Source organism: Rhinichthys klamathensis, unplaced genomic scaffold (genome assembly GCF_029890125.1).
Source record: "Rhinichthys klamathensis goyatoka isolate OS25496 unplaced genomic scaffold, OSU_Roscu_1.1 h1tg000291l_1, whole genome shotgun sequence".
NCBI lineage: Eukaryota > Metazoa > Chordata > Actinopteri > Cypriniformes > Leuciscidae > Rhinichthys > Rhinichthys klamathensis.
Window position 1 is genome coordinate 166,749 of NW_026606810.1, and position 18,781 is coordinate 185,529.

Consider the following 18,781-nt stretch of genomic DNA (forward strand, 5'->3'; position numbering starts at 1 on the left):
TTCCTGTTCTTCAGAGTATTTATTTAATTATTTAGGTTATTTATTGCCCATTGTCAGGTATTCAATGCCATTACCAGACTGACATCACTGTCATTTCCTCTGATACACATGTTGCATCATGACTATAGAAGAGCCCATGGTTATGAATAAACATGAATATTTATGATCTTGGCACAATATTATAGACAGTATTCTTATATATGTCAGTCAATGGCATGAGCTGCTCTTTATTTGATCAAATACACGATACTATAATTTCTACAAATCTGGCTTCACCTGAACAGTCTACTAGATTAAAATGTGTTAAAATCAAATGGCTAAATCCATATTAAAATAGCAGATATATTAGCATTCATGCACATTTTACCATAGCAGTTCTAATTGTTCATCTTATCTATGAAGCTTCACACAAATTGTGCTAAATAGGACAAAGGTTTTTTTTTTGTTTCCACGTGTTATTCTCATTTAAGTCCATAGTTTACAGGAGATACCATATCTTACACCATCCTAATAAAGCATCCCATATTAGGATGACAACACCCAACTCCTATAAAAACCTTAGGGTTTTGATGCCCGTCCTCACAATTTCCATTTTCTTGAGGTACCCCAGGTATGTAACCATCAGAGAATTTCTATATTGAGAATTCAACTTCAGGTTTATTTTTGCTATTAGTTTATTGTAATTAATGAAACTGATCTTTGTTTCTTATAGAAAATTGGCAATACAATGGGGAAGCTTACACTTATAGCAGGTAAGAAATTATATACATACACTGCGAAGTAGAATTTAAAGTACAATTAATTATTTTATATTTGTCATTTACCTGATATTATTGCATATTCTAGGTTTGGGCTTGGTGCTCTGCCATGTTGGTGAGTCATTGAGTGTTTATTAGATCACATTATCATATTTATCTCTTCTTTTTAATGAAATATCTATATTTACATTGCAATGTTGAGAAGAGAGGTTATATCACAAATGCATTTGAGTGTGTAAATGTCTTGTCTAAGAGCTTCTTTGTGTATCCATAACCAGCCTTCTCCATGGAAATGGGATGCTACTTCACCAACTGGTCCCAGTACAGACCTGGAATTGGAAAGTATACACCTGCAAATGTCGACCCTTTCCTTTGTACACACCTTTTCTATGCTTTTGCAATGATCAACCAGGCCAACGAGCTTATCACATATGAGTGGAACGATGAGACTCTCTACAAAGCCTTCAATGAACTCAAGAACAGGTATGTATTAGTTGAAATATCACTTTTAACACTTTTCAGATGCCGAAATTTGTTTTTTTCAGTGAGATATTTTACAAAACAAATACCAAAAAAGTAAGATATTAACACTGCAAATTTATATATTGGAATCCTAAAGTATAATATCCATTATCCTCACAGAAATCCTACTCTTAAGACTCTCTTGGCTGTTGGTGGATGGAACTTTGGTTCATCACAGTAAGTATTCTGTTTTGTTTTGGTCTTTTTTTTTTTGTCATGTCATTATCACATTTGAGCAGCTGTTAAATGGTTGTCACGATCGCTAGCGGAGAATTGGGTGGATCCAAAAGCAGCAACATGATAGTCAGGGCAATCCAAATCATCGTCATCCATGCAAGAGTCGTAATCCAAATAGTCAGAATCATACTCATCCGTGCCAGTGTCGAAAACCATTTTAATCCGTCCGAATAACAAATAAACAAAACAAGCAAGAACAAACGAGAAACAGACTTGAAACAGACCTTGGCGTTGACGAGTGACATACAATACAATGACTCCGTGACATGAACTAACACAGACAGGGTATTTATGCACAGACACTAACAACATAAATGGGAACAGCTGGGTGGAATCACAAGTGATGGGAACAAACAAGGATTATGGGAAATGTGGTTCTAGAGTAAATGGATCCAGGAAGGAAGGGACCTCTAGTGGACACCCAGTGAAAACACAACCAGACACTGTGACATAACCCCCCCTCTACGGAGCGGCTACCAGACGCTCCACGACAGAAAACAACACTCGAAAAAACAAGTCCATGAGGGAGGTGGAGCTGTGGGGAATCAGGGGGAAGGACGGAGGGCCAGGACCATGGGAGGGAATGGAACCAGGGGATGGCAGTTCATCGGGCGGCCTGGGCGGAGACGACCCTTCAGGCGACCTGGGCGGGACAGGTAGTTCATCGGGCGGTGACGACCCTTCAGGTGGCCAGGGCGGAGCAGGAAGCAGGGTTCGTACAGACTCCTGAGGAAGTCCATCGGGCGGCCAGGGCGAAGCAGACGACCCATCGGGCGGCCAGGGCGGTGAAGACCCCTCGGGCGGCCAGGGCGGTAAAGACCCCTCGGGCGGCCAGGGCGGTGAAGACCCCTCGGGCGGCCAGGGCGGTGAAGACCCCTCGGGCGGCCAGGGCGGTGAAGACCCCTCGGGCGGCCAGGGCGGTGAAGACCCCTCGGGCGGCCAGGGCGGTGAAGACCCCTCGGGCGGCCAGGGCGGTGAAGACCCCTCGGGCGGCCAGGGCGGTGAAGACCCCTCGGGCGGCCAGGGCGGTGGAACAGGTACAGACCCTGGCTCAGGAACAGGCACAGACACCGGCTCAGGCACAGGAACAGACACCAGCTCAGGCACAGACATAGGCTCAGGCACAGGAAAAGACACCGGCTCAGGAACAGACACCGGCTCAGGCTCAGGAACAGACACCGGCTCAGGCTCAGGAACAGACACCGGCTCAGGCTCAGGAACAGACACCGGCTCAGGCTCAGGAACAGACACCGGCTCAGGCTCAGGAACAGACACCGGCTCAGGAACAGCCACAAGAACTGTAACAGTCACAAGAACAGACACAAACACAGAAACAAACACTGGCTCTGGAACAGGCACTGGCTCTGGAACGGACATTGGCTCCAGCTCTGGAACATGCACTGGCTCTGCCTCCGGCTCTGGAACAGGCCTTGGCTCTGCTTCCGGCTCTGGAACAGCAGACACTGGCTCCGGCTCTGGAACAGACACTGGCTCCGGCCCTGGAACAGACACTGGCTCCGGCCCTGGAACAGACACTGGCTCCGGCCCTGGAACAGTCTCTGACTGGGCAGACGGAACGTGAACAGTCTCTGACTGGGCAGACGGAACGTGAATAGTCCTTGACTGGGCAGACGGGACGTGAACAGTCTCTGACTGGGCAGACGTGACGTGGACAATCTCTGACTGGGCAGACGCAGGTCTCCTTCTCCTCCTCTGTTTCGGGACCACCTTACTCGGGACCACCGGAACAGGGACCACCGGAACTGGGATAACCGGGACTGGGATCACCGGACTAGGGACCACCGGGACAGTCACGGAGGAGGTCTTTCTTCTCCTCCGTCGTCCCTTCTGGCGAGGTGCTGGTTCAGGACGGGACAGGACCTGCGGCGAAGGGTGTTCTGGGCTGCGCGTCACCGGATCATGGTCGAAGGAAGACCGAAGTAGAGACTGAGTCCGGGACTCCCCTCTAGTACTTCCTCCTCTGCGAGCTCCACGGGTCCCCGAAAATCTGGCCAGACGCTCTCCTCTAAAGGACTCTCTGTCGTCGAACGAAAAGTCTTTAGGAAATCTGAGCGTCATGGCCTCCTCCCTTTGCCGAGCCACAAAAGCAAACGCCTGCAAAATGTTCATGCTGCTGGACCCATTTGAGGACGGAGTCATTCTGTCACGATCGCTAGCGGAGAATTGGGTGGATCCAAAAGCAGCAACATGATAGTCAGGGCAATCCAAATCATCGTCATCCATGCAAGAGTCGTAATCCAAATAGTCAGAATCATACTCATCCGTGCCAGTGTCGAAAACCATTTTAATCCGTCCGAATAACAAATAAACAAAACAAGCAAGAACAAACGAGAAACAGACTTGAAACAGACCTTGGCGTTGACGAGTGACATACAATACAATGACTCCGTGACATGAACTAACACAGACAGGGTATTTATGCACAGACACTAACAACATAAATGGGAACAGCTGGGTGGAATCACAAGTGATGGGAACAAACAAGGATTATGGGAAATGTGGTTCTAGAGTAAATGGATCCAGGAAGGAAGGGACCTCTAGTGGACACCCAGTGAAAACACAACCAGACACTGTGACATAACCCCCCCTCTACGGAGCGGCTACCAGACGCTCCACGACAGAAAACAACACTCGAAAAAACAAGTCCATGAGGGAGGTGGAGCTGTGGGGAATCAGGGGGAAGGACGGAGGGCCAGGACCATGGGAGGGAATGGAACCAGGGGATGGCAGTTCATCGGGCGGCCTGGGCGGAGACGACCCTTCAGGCGACCTGGGCGGGACAGGTAGTTCATCGGGCGGTGACGACCCGTCAGGTGGCCAGGGCGGAGCAGGAAGCAGGGTTCGTACAGACTCCTGAGGAAGTCCATCGGGCGGCCAGGGCGAAGCAGACGACCCATCGGGCGGCCAGGGCGGTGAAGACCCCTCGGGCGGCCAGGGCGGTAAAGACCCCTCGGGCGGCCAGGGCGGTGAAGACCCCTCGGGCGGCCAGGGCGGTGAAGACCCCTCGGGCGGCCAGGGCGGTGAAGACCCCTCGGGCGGCCAGGGCGGTGAAGACCCCTCGGGCGGCCAGGGCGGTGAAGACCCCTCGGGCGGCCAGGGCGGTGGAACAGGTACAGACCCTGGCTCAGGAACAGGCACAGACACCGGCTCAGGCACAGGAACAGACACCAGCTCAGGCACAGACATAGGCTCAGGCACAGGAAAAGACACCGGCTCAGGAACAGACACCGGCTCAGGCTCAGGAACAGACACCGGCTCAGGCTCAGGAACAGACACCGGCTCAGGCTCAGGAACAGACACCGGCTCAGGCTCAGGAACAGACACCGGCTCAGGCTCAGGAACAGACACCGGCTCAGGCTCAGGAACAGACACCGGCTCAGGCTCAGGAACAGCCACAAGAACTGTAACAGTCACAAGAACAGACACAAACACAGAAACAAACACTGGCTCTGGAACAGGCACTGGCTCTGGAACGGACATTGGCTCCAGCTCTGGAACATGCACTGGCTCTGCCTCCGGCTCTGGAACAGGCCTTGGCTCTGCTTCCGGCTCTGGAACAGCAGACACTGGCTCCGGCTCTGGAACAGACACTGGCTCCGGCCCTGGAACAGACACTGGCTCCGGCCCTGGAACAGACACTGGCTCCGGCCCTGGAACAGTCTCTGACTGGGCAGACGGAACGTGAACAGTCTCTGACTGGGCAGACGGAACGTGAATAGTCCTTGACTGGGCAGAAGGGACGTGAACAGTCTCTGACTGGGCAGACGTGACGTGGACAATCTCTGACTGGGCAGACGCAGGTCTCCTTCTCCTCCTCTGTTTCGGGACCACCTTACTCGGGACCACCGGAACAGGGACCACCGGAACTGGGATCACCGGGACTGGGATCACCGGACTAGGGACCACCGGGAAAGTCACGGAGGAGGTCTTTCTTCTCCTCCGTCGTCCCTTCTGGCGAGGTGCTGGTTCAGGACGGGACAGGACCTGCGGCGAAGGGTGTTCTGGGCTGCGCGTCACCGGATCATGGTCGAAGGAAGACCGAAGTAGAGACTGAGTCCGGGACTCCCCTCTAGTACTTCCTCCTCTGCGAGCTCCACGGGTCCCCGAAAATCTGGCCAGACGCTCTCCTCTAAAGGACTCTCTGTCGTCGAACGAAAAGTCTTTAGGAAATCTGAGCGTCATGGCCTCCTCCCTTTGCCGAGCAACAAAAGCAAACGCCTGCAAAATGTTCATGCTGCTGGACCCATTTGAGGACGGAGTCATTCTGTCACGATCGCTAGCGGAGAATTGGGTGGATCCAAAAGCAGCAACATGATAGTCAGGGCAATCCAAATCATCGTCATCCATGCAAGAGTCGTAATCCAAATAGTCAGAATCATACTCATCCGTGCCAGTGTCGAAAACCATTTTAATCCGTCCGAATAACAAATAAACAAAACAAGCAAGAACAAACGAGAAACAGACTTGAAACAGACCTTGGCGTTGACGAGTGACATGAACTAACACAGACAGGGTATTTATGCACAGACACTAACAACATAAATGGGAACAGCTGGGTGGAATCACAAGTGATGGGAACAAACAAGGATTATGGGAAATGTGGTTCTAGAGTAAATGGATACAGGAAGGAAGGGACCTCTAGTGGACACCCAGTGAAAACACAACCAGACACTGTGACAATGGTCAACTGAAATGCATTTTAAAATTCATCTTAGGTTCTCCATCATGGTGTCCAATGCAGCAAACCGTCAGAAGTTCATTCAGTCTTCCATCATATTCCTGAGGACTTATGGGTTTGATGGTATGGACTTGGACTGGGAATACCCTGGATCAAGAGGAAGTCCGCCTGAGGACAAACAAAGATTCACACTGCTGTGCAAGGTGGGTCCATTTGTAATCCAGTATCTTTTTTAGCAAATTTTGTGGAGCATTTTCCTAACTTAAGCTCTTTTAATTTTTATTTATCTTTCTCTTCACAGGAACTCGTTGAGGCCTATGAGGCCGAGGCCAAAGCTACTGGCAGACCCAAACTGATGCTGTCTGCTGCTGTATCAGCTGGTCAAGGCACAATTGATGCTGGATATGAGATTGCTGAGGTTGCCAAGTAAGTATGATGACACCAATTCATCCATCCAATCATTTTCAAAACCGCTTGTCCTATGTAGGGTCATGGGCCATCGAATCAGCATTGCATGAGATGTATTAGACCCCTCCTGATTTGTGTGATAATTTTTTTACAGATATCTAGACTTCATCAATGTGATGACTTACGACTTCCATGGAACTTGGGAAAGATTCACAGGACACAACAGCCCTCTGTACCAAGGCTCAAAGGACGAGGGAGACCTGGCCTACTTCAATACCGTAAGAACTGATTTACTGTGTCACAAAAAATGTGAAAACAAATAATGATTTTTTTTAAATTCCTCCATTTTAAAATGATAACTCTACTCCTCTTTCAGGATTATGCTATGCGCTATTGGAGGGACAACGGTACCCCTGTGGAGAAACTCAGAATGGGTTTCGCAACATACGGCCGCACATTCCGTCTGACATCTGCAGATACTGAGGTTGGAGCCCCAGCTAGTGGACCTGCTTCAGCTGGAACCTACACTCGCGAGGCTGGATTCTGGTCTTACTATGAGGTGGGAGATTTGGAAAAGCCATTTTGTCCAAAATGGAAAACAAATGGAATACATTCATTCATATTCAAGTGTCTTTTAAACAATCTCAACATCTAATACTGTCAATTAATATGTCAATGTCTTTATAGATCTGTGGCTTCCTAGAGGGAACAACAATCCAGTGGATTGAGGATCAGAAGGTGCCCTATGCCACAAAGAACAGCGAGTGGGTTGGATTTGACACCAAGGAGAGTTTCGAAACTAAGGTACTTTTGAGTTTTTACTGGAGTTGGATTTCGTTGTCACCATTTGCCACCAACTGACTAACAACTAAATTTTTTCCTCTTATTTTATAGGTCCGTTATCTAAAAGACAAGAAATTTGGTGGAGCCTTCGTGTGGGCGCTTGATCTGGATGACTTTGCTGGACAGTTCTGTAATCAGGGGAACCATCCTCTCATGGGGCATCTGCGCAATCTTCTGGATATTGGTAGGAATTTTCACAAATCATATTTGCGATACGATACAAATCGTATTTGAAGAAAAGAAAAAATTAAAAACTAATGCTTAATTAATATGCCTTTTCCAGAACTGCCTCCTATGCCTTCAACCACCACCCTTAAACCTGGACAAACAACCACAAAAACCACCACAACTACCACCACCACCACTCATGCTCCAGGACCAGGATTCTGTAACGGGAAGCCAGATGGACTCTATCCTCACCCTGAAGATCCCAACAAATATTATAACTGTGCTGGAGGCAATACCTTCTTGGACCGCTGTGCAGTAGGCACCGTGTTTGATGACAGCTGTAAGTGCTGTGTTTGGCCCAAGCATCACTAGAACCTTCTGAAAAACATCTGCAAATTGTGAAACAGGACACTGCACATTTGCATAAGCACATAAATGACAATAAACATCAACTGTTTCATGTAATGGATCATTAGTGTAAACTGAACATATTTCTTATCTGTGTTATTTCTTCATTCCATCTGGGTGTAGTTTATAAGTCCAAGTACCTCTTTTTAAATTACTCCTTTGTATATCTGGTTATTGTTCATTTTGTCCTGGCTTAGAATAAATGAATAAACTGACTTGTCATTTGAGGAGAACTCTATGGAAATAGTTTTTTTTTCTTTGTGACTGATGTAACTGTTCCACAATCTCACTCAAATAAAAAACAACACGCAAAATCAAACATTTATCAAAGCAAAACAGCAATTAAAAAAATATAGACTACATAGGCCACTGGATGCATGGCAGGTAAAAAAAAATAAAAAAAATCAATTAATCATCTTTGAATCAGTTAGGATTTAGGGAGGTGTTGTTTGGATTCTTTTTCACCTATATCAGAGCAGGATCTTTATGAGTTTGTTCAACAGCTGAAGCTTTCCAGTTGTCATACAGATGTGGTTCCTATAAGACTATTTGAGGAAGGTATTGAGACTTTAGGTCTAGTTCCGTTGTATATATTAAATAGCTCTCTTGTGTCTGGATGTGTTCTAGCATGTAACAGTTCAACCACTTCTGAAGAAGCCCTCATTAAATCCTGCAGTTGCTTATAACTATAGACCAATATCTAAATGACCTTTTATTTCAAAAATAGTAGAAAAAGTAGTAGAAGAAACTCCTGGAGGTTATGAATGAAATCAATGTTTTTGAGAAATTTCAATCAGGCTTGAGAGAAAACCATATAAAGAAACTACCCTTTTAAGAGTAACTAATGAATTATTGATGGCAGAGGATACTGGATAGTGCTCTGTTTTACTATAGTTAGATTTAACTGCAGCTTTTGATACAGTTTGTAATTCAATCTTAAATTATACATTACATAGATGGGTGGGTGTTTCAAAAAGGGCATTGGATTGGTTTTATTCTTATTGGTTAAATAGAACATTTGTAGTGTCAGTTGGAGTTGACTTACCCTCCCCTTCTAATGTGGAGTTCCGCAGGGCTCCCTGTTGGGACCAAATTTGTTTTTAATTCATATGTTACCTCTTGGATCCGAAATCTGGAAACATCATATACATTTTCACTGCTTTGCAGTGCAATTTTCTCAATATGCAGTAGGCCTATAACATTACAATATTTCATGGATGCAAGCCAAGACAATCAGTCTATAGCCTACATGACCACACACACACACACACGCACACACTTAACAATTTAAGACATAAAACACTAGTCTTGCATATTAGTTCACCCCAAAACGGGCCAGTAGTATTTGCACATTATCACTTAAAGCTGCAGTCCATAGCTTTTTTGGGGTTAAAAATTGTCCAAAATACATATTTGAGAAAATACACAACCAGCCAGTGTTCAAAACGATCTGCTTGCCTTAGCTCGATTCAAAACGGTCAGCTTGTAATAATGTTTTTAATTCCAGTGGTACTGGTGGATTTCTGCGGGAGATTCGAGCATGTCTTTGCGTCATTACGTCACATTTGTACACATAAAGAAGAGTCTCGGCTAGTAGGCTATATTGCGTGTGAGGATGTTGGAGGTAGAGATTTATAGCCTTTTCTCACAGCACTTGATATAATTAAACGTATCAATTTGATGGTGGATGCAGAAAGGTTCAAACGACAATCACCAGTGACAACAGATTCACCCGCTGTAAAATGCAAAAGACTTCGTTCGGACTTCGGAGTGGCTACAGAAAAAAGAGACTGCAACCGGCCCATGCGAAAACAAGGATACACATCGGAAGGACATTACATGTAGTCACGCAATGCTGACGTTGTTAACATTAACAATTTGAGAACAAAGTATAATTTGCTCGGTTTTGCGTGATATGACAAGCGATTGTTAGATTTAATCAGCGCAATTTACTGCAATGTCAGAACCAGAACAAAAGTGAATGTTTCTTACTTGTTCAGATGACATTTTCCGGTGAAAATTCTTCTTCTTCTTATTATTATTATTTTATTTGTAGAAAAAAGACAAAAGGGACAATACATATTAATGAACATTTTTCACAAATGTAAATATGCCAGATTATAGCCATAGGCTAATTTCCATCTGCAGACCCCTAAGCAAGTAGATGTTACACATAAATACATACAGACACACTATGCACAGGCTATATACAGAGAAGCAAGGACAGTAACAGTGATCACAACATATTAGGACAAGCCATATTACACTGACCCTTTTTACACAACCCATGCTATACTAACTCCTATTACACAACCCATATCACACTAATAATTCTATCCCCTTTATATTTATAAAACACTAACTCTATTTTACATCTGATATATAAACTTATGATTACTAAACATGCTCACATATTTGTGTGTCCCTTATGTTGGTCATACTTCCAAAAAGAATAATCTGTGATTCTGAATGCCAGTATCCACACCGGCACTGTGACTGACAGCGGCACACTCTCCTCAAACATTGTGTTCATCCGCGCTGTGTCGTGTCGAAGTACAACTCACGTAAAGTTGATAATTCCGCGAATAACTGCAATTACAGATTTCGAACAGAGATGGCGACAAAGAGGAAAAACTGTGGACTGCAGCTTTAACTTTTGCTGCTTGACTTCACGGAGAAAGAATCATTATGAAATTAATATTAGCCACTGGAAAGGTGCAGTTTTTGCAATTGATACTGGCCCACAGATTATAGGAAGAGACAACTAAATAATTATGAATTTTGAGTGACTATTCCTTAGTCCATCTATCCACACATGAAAATTGGACAACTATTCAAAGGATCAATGCACCACTCCTATGGGTGCAGGGCCGACGCAGGGTTTGGTAACACTTTATTTTAAGATGCTTGTAATAAGCAGTAATTAACAGTTAATAAGACAATTATAAGACCTTATAAGATGCATATAAGATGCATATAAGCATTAACTACTTCATATAACTTCTGAGGGCGCTTTGTTTCACTTTTCCCGCTCTACTCAATCGTGCCGCCGACGAGCCTCACGACAGTTACAGCCAGGGTGAGTGTAGACTCCATCCCCTGGGGTCCAGCTGGGTCATGACCACTCCAGGGCCGCTCAGTTGCCTCCCCGGGTTCATCTTGTGCTTTAATTAACCCTTATATGAAGTAGTTAATGCTTATATGCATCTTGTATGCATCTTATAAGGTCTTATAAGTGTCTTATTAACTGTTAATTACTGCTTATTACAAGCACCTTAAAATAAAGTGTTACCCAGGGTTTTATAAATACAGAGGTCCCAAAAATTATTTTGCTAGGGGGTCTGGGGGGCATGCCCCCCGAGAAAATTTAGATTTTCCTGATCTCGACGTAAGATCGAAGATTTAAGGTGTTTTGAAGACCAAAAAAATGGACAACATAGCTTTAAAAGCATGTTAGTGGGCAGTAGCATGAAGTATTTTATCAGATAACAGATTCTTAAACATGAGAATCAGTTTAAATGTCGCAATGAATGATCCACACTGCAAAATGGAAATGCAGAATGTTCATGCTTATTGTTGACAATACACAATCACATATTCGAAACGGGAATGGCAGACTGCCGGATATATTTTATAAAGCTCTTTTTTGTATTTCATGTACTTTTACATTTTGTAATGCACAGCAAGTAGCTTTTAAAGTACAATATAAATAAAACGTATTATAATGATAAAACTGTCAAATATTAACCATCCTTATATTGAAATGATTATGGTCAAAATATATAATTCCCTATATGTTCATTCTTTCTGCTTAACTTAATACATGATTTACTAACCACATAACTTGTATTATCTTATAGTATATTACTGTCATATGGACATTACTTTGACACCCTCATCTCTGACTGATAACAGAACACTTCCTGGTTTTAACACTTAAACATGCATTTTCTGTTAAGCTTTGAAACAAAATGTATTATGAAAAGCGCTTTACAAATATTCATGAATTTAATTGAATTAAACATAACAAAAATGGCAAAATAATAATTTAGTAAAATAGATTAGGCTAATTTATTCTAATTAAATGACTTTGCTGTGGATGACAAGCATGAGTCAGTTCTTTCATATTACACTAAGAAGTCTAATTAGCTAAGCGCCTCAATGCATAACATCCATTTTCTGCTTTAGGTTAAGCCTGATTAGATGATCACCTCATGATGGAAATATAAGGTGAAATGCTGCATTTAATTTCCATGTTCAGTGATGACATTGGGTTCAATATATATATTGACATCAGTTAGGGTAATAAATATGATAGGGATTCAGGGAAGTGCAGAATGTATGGTCAATAAAAGCAACAGATTATCAACAGACATTATCTGACAGAGTCTTGGATACCAGATAAATATCATGTATCCACATAAACAGGACAGAAACGGGAGATGTAAAAGGCAATAAATTGTATCTGACTAGAGAGCTTACTTCACATGTATAAGGCTCAGCTATACTACTCAGCCTAATTTGATATAGGTATATTACTTTTTTATGATATGAAGCACATCATTTTGGGTTTGTTGAATGTTAGTTATCATTTTGTTCCTTTTCATGTTTCTTTTATTTTGAACTTCTGTTTGTCTATGTTGTAGAGCTGGTCAGCGAACAAGCTACTTGTGTTTTTTAAAGACAACAAGTTCATGTTTGAAGTATACTGTTTGTAATGGACCTTTTTCACATTTCTCAGAAATGTTCTCAGAAGCAAAAGTCATCATAGTTGGGTAAACTTCAATATGTTGAATGGAACAACAACAAATCTATTTTGTTTGTTTCTAAGACTTTTCCAAAAGAGGAAAAATATTGAGCGATTGATTACTGTATAGTCAGATAAGAGAAAGATGCCAAATTTGCTGTCACTCCCTCAACCGGTGTGATAATAGAAACACACACACAGCAGTAGTTTTCTGAAATGTAATGCCACAGTAATATAACACAAAAAAAAGAAAATATAAAAAACTTTGATAGATTTACTATGTTAATAATTGTAGCAACACAGTTTGTAAAATGGGTCCATTGAAGTAAAATATGAAAGTCTCTTTAAGTAATATTACCACACACTTTCATTTGCTCAAGTCCAAAACAGCCATCATAGAAAATTTCCTAGGAAACCCAAGGCCGGACACAGAAACAGAACAACTGATCAAATTTGCTTCAATTTAGCATTTCAAGTAAAAAAAGAAAAAAACCTTTGCTCAACCAATATTATGTTGCATCCACCAGATGGAGTGCCCTTGATTTCCACTCGAGGGCACTCCTCCTTTTGTCTTGGCTTTCTCATCATTAACTACACTTCCTATAACCCATTGCCTGGGCTCAATATAGTTTGATCACTTCCACCTGTGTGTCATTCATTACCCTTGTTAACTCTGCCTACATAAGCCCTGTTTATTCAGTCACTCATTGTGAAGTCTTGTATGTGTCACGTTGCATTTCTGAGTGCTCTCTCGTCTCCTTTGTTTTGGTTCTGACGGTTTTCCTAGATTTGCCTGTGCTTTCTACCCTGTTGTTTGTTTTGGATTATCTTCCCTGTGGTTTTTACTTCTGCCTGCTTGGATTATGATTCAGGATTACCCAATAAAAGCTGTGTTTGGTTCCTCAACTTGTGTGTCAGAGCAGTACGTGACACATTAAAACTTAAGAACGCAGACATACTAAATTCTCCGGCAAATTCTGGTTTTGCCGAGTTAGACGCACTCCTGGGTCAACATATTTTGTTGATCCTGAACAAAACATTCCTATCTGAAAATTCAATCCTAACCCTATACCCATAACTTCTTCCTGAAATCAGAGGGAAATGATAGGCAATTAACACTGATAGGCAACATAACCCTGGTTGTAAGCCTAAACTTGTCTTGACATAAACTGTAAACTTGTCCTTCAAATTTTTGTAATGTTGTTCCAGGATCAACAAAGATGTTGACCCAGGAACATGTTGCACTTGGTAAAATCGGGTTCTGCTAATTGTCAGCATGTGTTTATGCAGCATTAGAAACATGCGGCAAGTAGCTGGACCTTGGGGAATAGTAGGCCTAATACACTGAACAAAATTATAAACGCAACACTTTTGTTTTTGCCCCCATTTTTCATGAGCTGAACTCGAAGATCTAAGACTTTTTCTATGTACACAAAAGGCCTCTCAAAAATTGTTCACAAATCTGTCTAAATCTGTGTTAGTGAGCTCTTGCCGAGATAATCCATCCACCTCACAGGTGAGGCATATCAAGATGCTGATTAGACAGCATGATTATTGCACAGGTGTGCCTTAGGCTGGCCACAATAAATGAAGTTTTACGTAACAAAGTTCGGGAGGAGCATGTTCAGGTAATCAACCAATCAACCCAAGAGGAAGCCGGTATAAATAAAGCTTTTCCTCACCTCCTGTCTCACGACAAGTCTCTCAGCATTTGACTCCGCCCTTGTGCCGTCATATCCAAGTTAGAACTCTTCCCCTCCGATGATGATTCTCTCGTCACGGATGAGACTCCATCACAATCCGCGGATCCAAGGATCGTTCCATCTCCAGCCTCCTCAAACTGGGGACGCCAGCTTCCGCGATCCTCTCCACGCACGCCAAGACGCCGAGGACTCCCCTCACCACCGCCGGCGAGGATTCCACCATCTTCCTCCGCGTCTTCGCACTCTCCGGCCCACCCAAACATCCCTCCCATAGGGAAGTGGACCATTAAAGGGCAGAGACAAGCCCTAATTAATTCTGATGTTAACTTTTCTCGCAGATTGAACAAAGCAGATTTATTTAATCTATATGTCTCTTTACAATCTACTCACCCTTCTGTTCCAGCTCCCATTTCATCGGCTCGAACGAGCAGAGCCCGCCGGACCCAATCGTTCGACGCCGCAGAACCTCCGCCAGTGACGAACAGCATCAGAGCTCAAATTCTCGCAGGTGCGGACGTAGACTTGGGCTCCCTCCTGTCAATGTTCCCCATGTCAGAATCCAATCGCCAGGTGGACTGCGACGACATATCCGTCAATTTAAAAAACAACACGCAGGTTTCATCTCGCACACTGTCGTTGGCCGAATTTTGTATCTCCTTCAACCGCTATACTGAAGTTATATGCTCTGTTTTTCCCCATAGACGGCTCGAGCTCAACGATTACCTTTCTATAATAGCGGAGCTCGCGCTGTCTTATGGGGGTAGTCATTTTTACACTTACCGCAAATTATTCTCTGCTAAATGCGCCGTCCGTATCTCCCAATGGAATCAGTGTCCTTACTGGGGAGCGTTGGACTCTGATCTCCATATCCGAGTTTTTCTCGGGTGCCGAAACATCTCTTGCGCAATTTGCAGGTCTGTAAACCATGCCACCACGGCATGCCCTCAAATTAATCCCTCGATTCCTCCCGGCCCAGCGCAGATCCCCATCAAATCCACAGGTTACGTTCCGCGACCGGCAAGAGAGGATCTCTCTTCCGGTAGGGACCTTTCGAACAGAGTACCATACGTCGCTTCCAACAGGCAAGTCTGCAATAATTTCAACGAGGGTAAATGCCCAAGACAACGCTGTCGCTATCTCCACGTCTGCAATTATTGTGGAGGTGCCCACCCCTGCGTGGTATGTCCTGTACAAAAGGCCGTAAATAAAAGTGAAATAAAGTATCTCTCGACTCCAGTGCATATTTCCCATCTGGCTGAGGAATTATTCGATCACCCAGATGTCAACTTTACAAATTACCTGCTGTCCGGTCTCAGCCAAGGTTTTATACCCGTCGTAGAATGCCAGCCTACGCAAAACATCACCTGCAATAATCTTCAGTCCTCCCTAGCAGAGCTAAAAAAGAAATTTTTAGCTCTGCTAAAAGCTCCCCCCCCCCCCCCCCCCCCAGTTCGTCAAATTTCGCATCAGCACCACAGGCGTGGCTACAAGAGAATTTCCAGGAAAAAACATTTGATAATTGACCTCTCAGCTCCTCATAACTCTCCATATCCAAGCATTAACAGTCTCATCCCCCTCGAAGAGTATTCCATTAAATACCACGACATCGAACAAGCCATAACCATGATCAAAATAGCGGGTCGCGGCGCATGGTTGGCGAAAGTAGATATCACCTCCGCTTTTAAAGTAATGCCAATCCACCCAGATTCGTGGCATTTTTCGGCGTGAACTGGCGGGGAAAATTTCATTTTGCGGTGCGCTTAACATTCGGTTGCAAAAGTAGCCCCAAAATCTTTGACACTCTATCAGAAGCCATTTGTTGGATCCTTTCCAACAATTATGCAATTCCTCTCCTTCTCCATCTGCTCGATGATTTCTTAATCATTTCACCTCACGACGCCATCCCCGCGGCTCACCTCGTCATGGTACAAAAAGTCTTCGCCGAGCTAGGGATTCCTTTAGCTCAGGAAAAAACAACGGGGCCAACCACATCCATAGAATTTCTGGGCATCAATCTGGACTCAGTTAATTTCCAGGCTTCACTGCCAAAGGAAAAAATAGATTGAATCATTTTAATCGCCGCCAATCTTACAGTCTGTCCAAATTGTTCCAAACGCGACCTCCTCTCGCTGCTTGGCCACTTAAACTATGCCATGCGCATTATCCCGCAAGGCCGTCCTTTCATCGCGCATCTCCTCGCTCTCTCGTCATCTGTTCATGCGCTGGAAGACCAAATTATCCTATCTTGCGAGTGCAAAAATTAGCTAAAATTATGGATCACTTTTCTTAACCAGTGGAACGGCTTAACTTTTTTTTACGACGACCTCATCTCTTTCCCCCTCGATATCAAACTGTTCACAGACGCAGCTCCCTCAGTAGGCTTCGGAGGTTATTAGCAAGGTCGCTGGTTCGCATCTCCCTGCCCCCCCAGCTGCCAGACACTCCCCAGTCTTCAGCCTCCTCGGCCCTTTTCGAGCTCTACCCGATCGTCGTCGCAGCTTCCCTATGGGGGAAAGAGTGGTCATCCAAAAGCATTCAAGTTCATTGCAACAACGAAGCTACTGTACAATGCATTAACAAAGGTCGTTCTCGCTCACCTGCATTAATGCCACTCCCCAGACGCCTCATCTGGATCTCCGCCTGCGATCAGTTCATAATAAATGCAAAACACGTCCCAGGTGCTCTCAACCAAATCGCTGACTCTTTCTCCCGTTTCTCTTTTCAGAGATTCAGGATGCTGGCACCAGAAGCGGATCCCATTCCAACCCCAGTACCTCCTTATTCTCAACTGATCTTCCCATAAACCATCCGCTGAAATCCCTTCTGGACACGTCCATCGATTCCATCCTACAAGCAGTTTCACCCAGAAATGAAAGCTTTAGCATAAGTTCTGCCAGGAAGACTTAATTACTGTGTCACTTGTTACCTTCAAGTTTATCCAATCACGCCCCTATTCTTATCATATAAAAGATCGGTACTTACACATGTTTGAGTTCGCAGATGCCGACGCGACAACATTCGTGCTCTCGTTCAGCCGCCAACCAACATGTTTCAGGACACGCGTATTGTTTACTATTATCGAGTTCCAACGATGGATATGTCCCGCCGTATCTCCTGCTACACGTCGCGGTTCCCGCGTTCAGTGCCGCCTCTCCCCGTAGGCACAGCGGTCTTCGGAGAGTTTTGATCAGCCAAGGCCTCTCATGAGAAGTTCTGCTCCTCTAGGCCTAAAACACCCTGGGTAACCAATCAGCTTCTATTTCACGTCACCTTAAGCCTCAACAGCGTCAGCTCAGCCAGGATAATCCGGCAGGAAGAGAACTATGTCATCCTCAACTCGTCCAGCAAAAGAACCTCGCTGTCTACACGGGTACATTATCCCGCAGATCACCGATCCACCCACATGAATCAACAACTCTGCAAGTCACGAGAGGCGATCTCTCGTTGGTTTAAGTTCAAGCTCCACTTCCAAGGCTTTCAAGGCGGGTTTTCAAGTTTTGGTAGGCGCTTCTACCAGCCACTGTTAATATGTCCCCTCTATCATGATTAAACTTCACCCAGGGAAGTATTCTCCGTTGCTTCCTACACCAGCGGCAGAGTTCAAATTGGTGTCCACGGTGACGTGGCGCCACGCATTTCTGCTACTACTGATCTGCAGACTGCAACGGGGCCGGATAGCTCGCCTTAAAGGAGAAACGTTCATAGCAAGTGTAAGCAAGTTTCGCGTCACCGATATTCCGCACTAGGCAGTGATCTGATAATACCAGCGTTGTCGATATCACGCTCTCGTGGGCAGTTTGCAAATACCCACTAACAACTGAGTAACTGATTTAATAATAAATAAATAAATAAATAAAAATAAACAAATAAATAAACCTGAGCTAAAGAGAGCAAGTTGGTAATTTGGCTGTTATGCATACTGTAGTAGATATCTCTACAATGGCAGTCAATTAGATATTTACATAAGTGTTGTAATTTCACAAAAAACTATTTTCAACACATTTAGGCGGTGCAGCCTTACAGCAGCTGATCGTGGCATTTCTACTTCAGCTATTAAGATCCCGGGCAGATGGTCTTCCTCTGCATTAGAGTCATATAAGACCCGATTCAGAAGTCATCTTCGAAGCTCAGCAAGCTCTCCAGTACTGATTCAGGTAAATACCTATGCAACTACTGGTGGTGGTGTTTAGGCCAAGGTGGCCTTGTATGAAAGTTAAGATAGCAGTGGGCCGGCACGTAAAAAATCAATGGCCTGTGGTCCACGTGAAACAATTCAAAAGATGGCTAT

General features: G+C 44.4%; 1 protein-coding gene across 1 annotated transcript; it reads left to right on the top strand.

The window, feature by feature from the left end:
• Positions 1–591: 591 nt before the first annotated feature.
• On the top strand, positions 592–8,281 carry LOC130103594 (acidic mammalian chitinase-like). The gene is made up of 12 exons (XM_056269882.1): positions 592–610; positions 713–752; positions 847–873; positions 1,037–1,241; positions 1,401–1,457; positions 6,254–6,419; positions 6,518–6,642; positions 6,779–6,902; positions 7,001–7,183; positions 7,312–7,428; positions 7,519–7,651; positions 7,751–8,281. The coding sequence occupies exons 2-12, from the start codon at positions 728–730 to the stop codon at positions 8,005–8,007; spliced, it is 1,419 nt and encodes a 472-aa protein (XP_056125857.1). The 5' UTR covers positions 592–610; positions 713–727; the 3' UTR covers positions 8,008–8,281.
• The last annotated feature ends 10,500 nt before the right edge of the window (positions 8,282–18,781 follow it).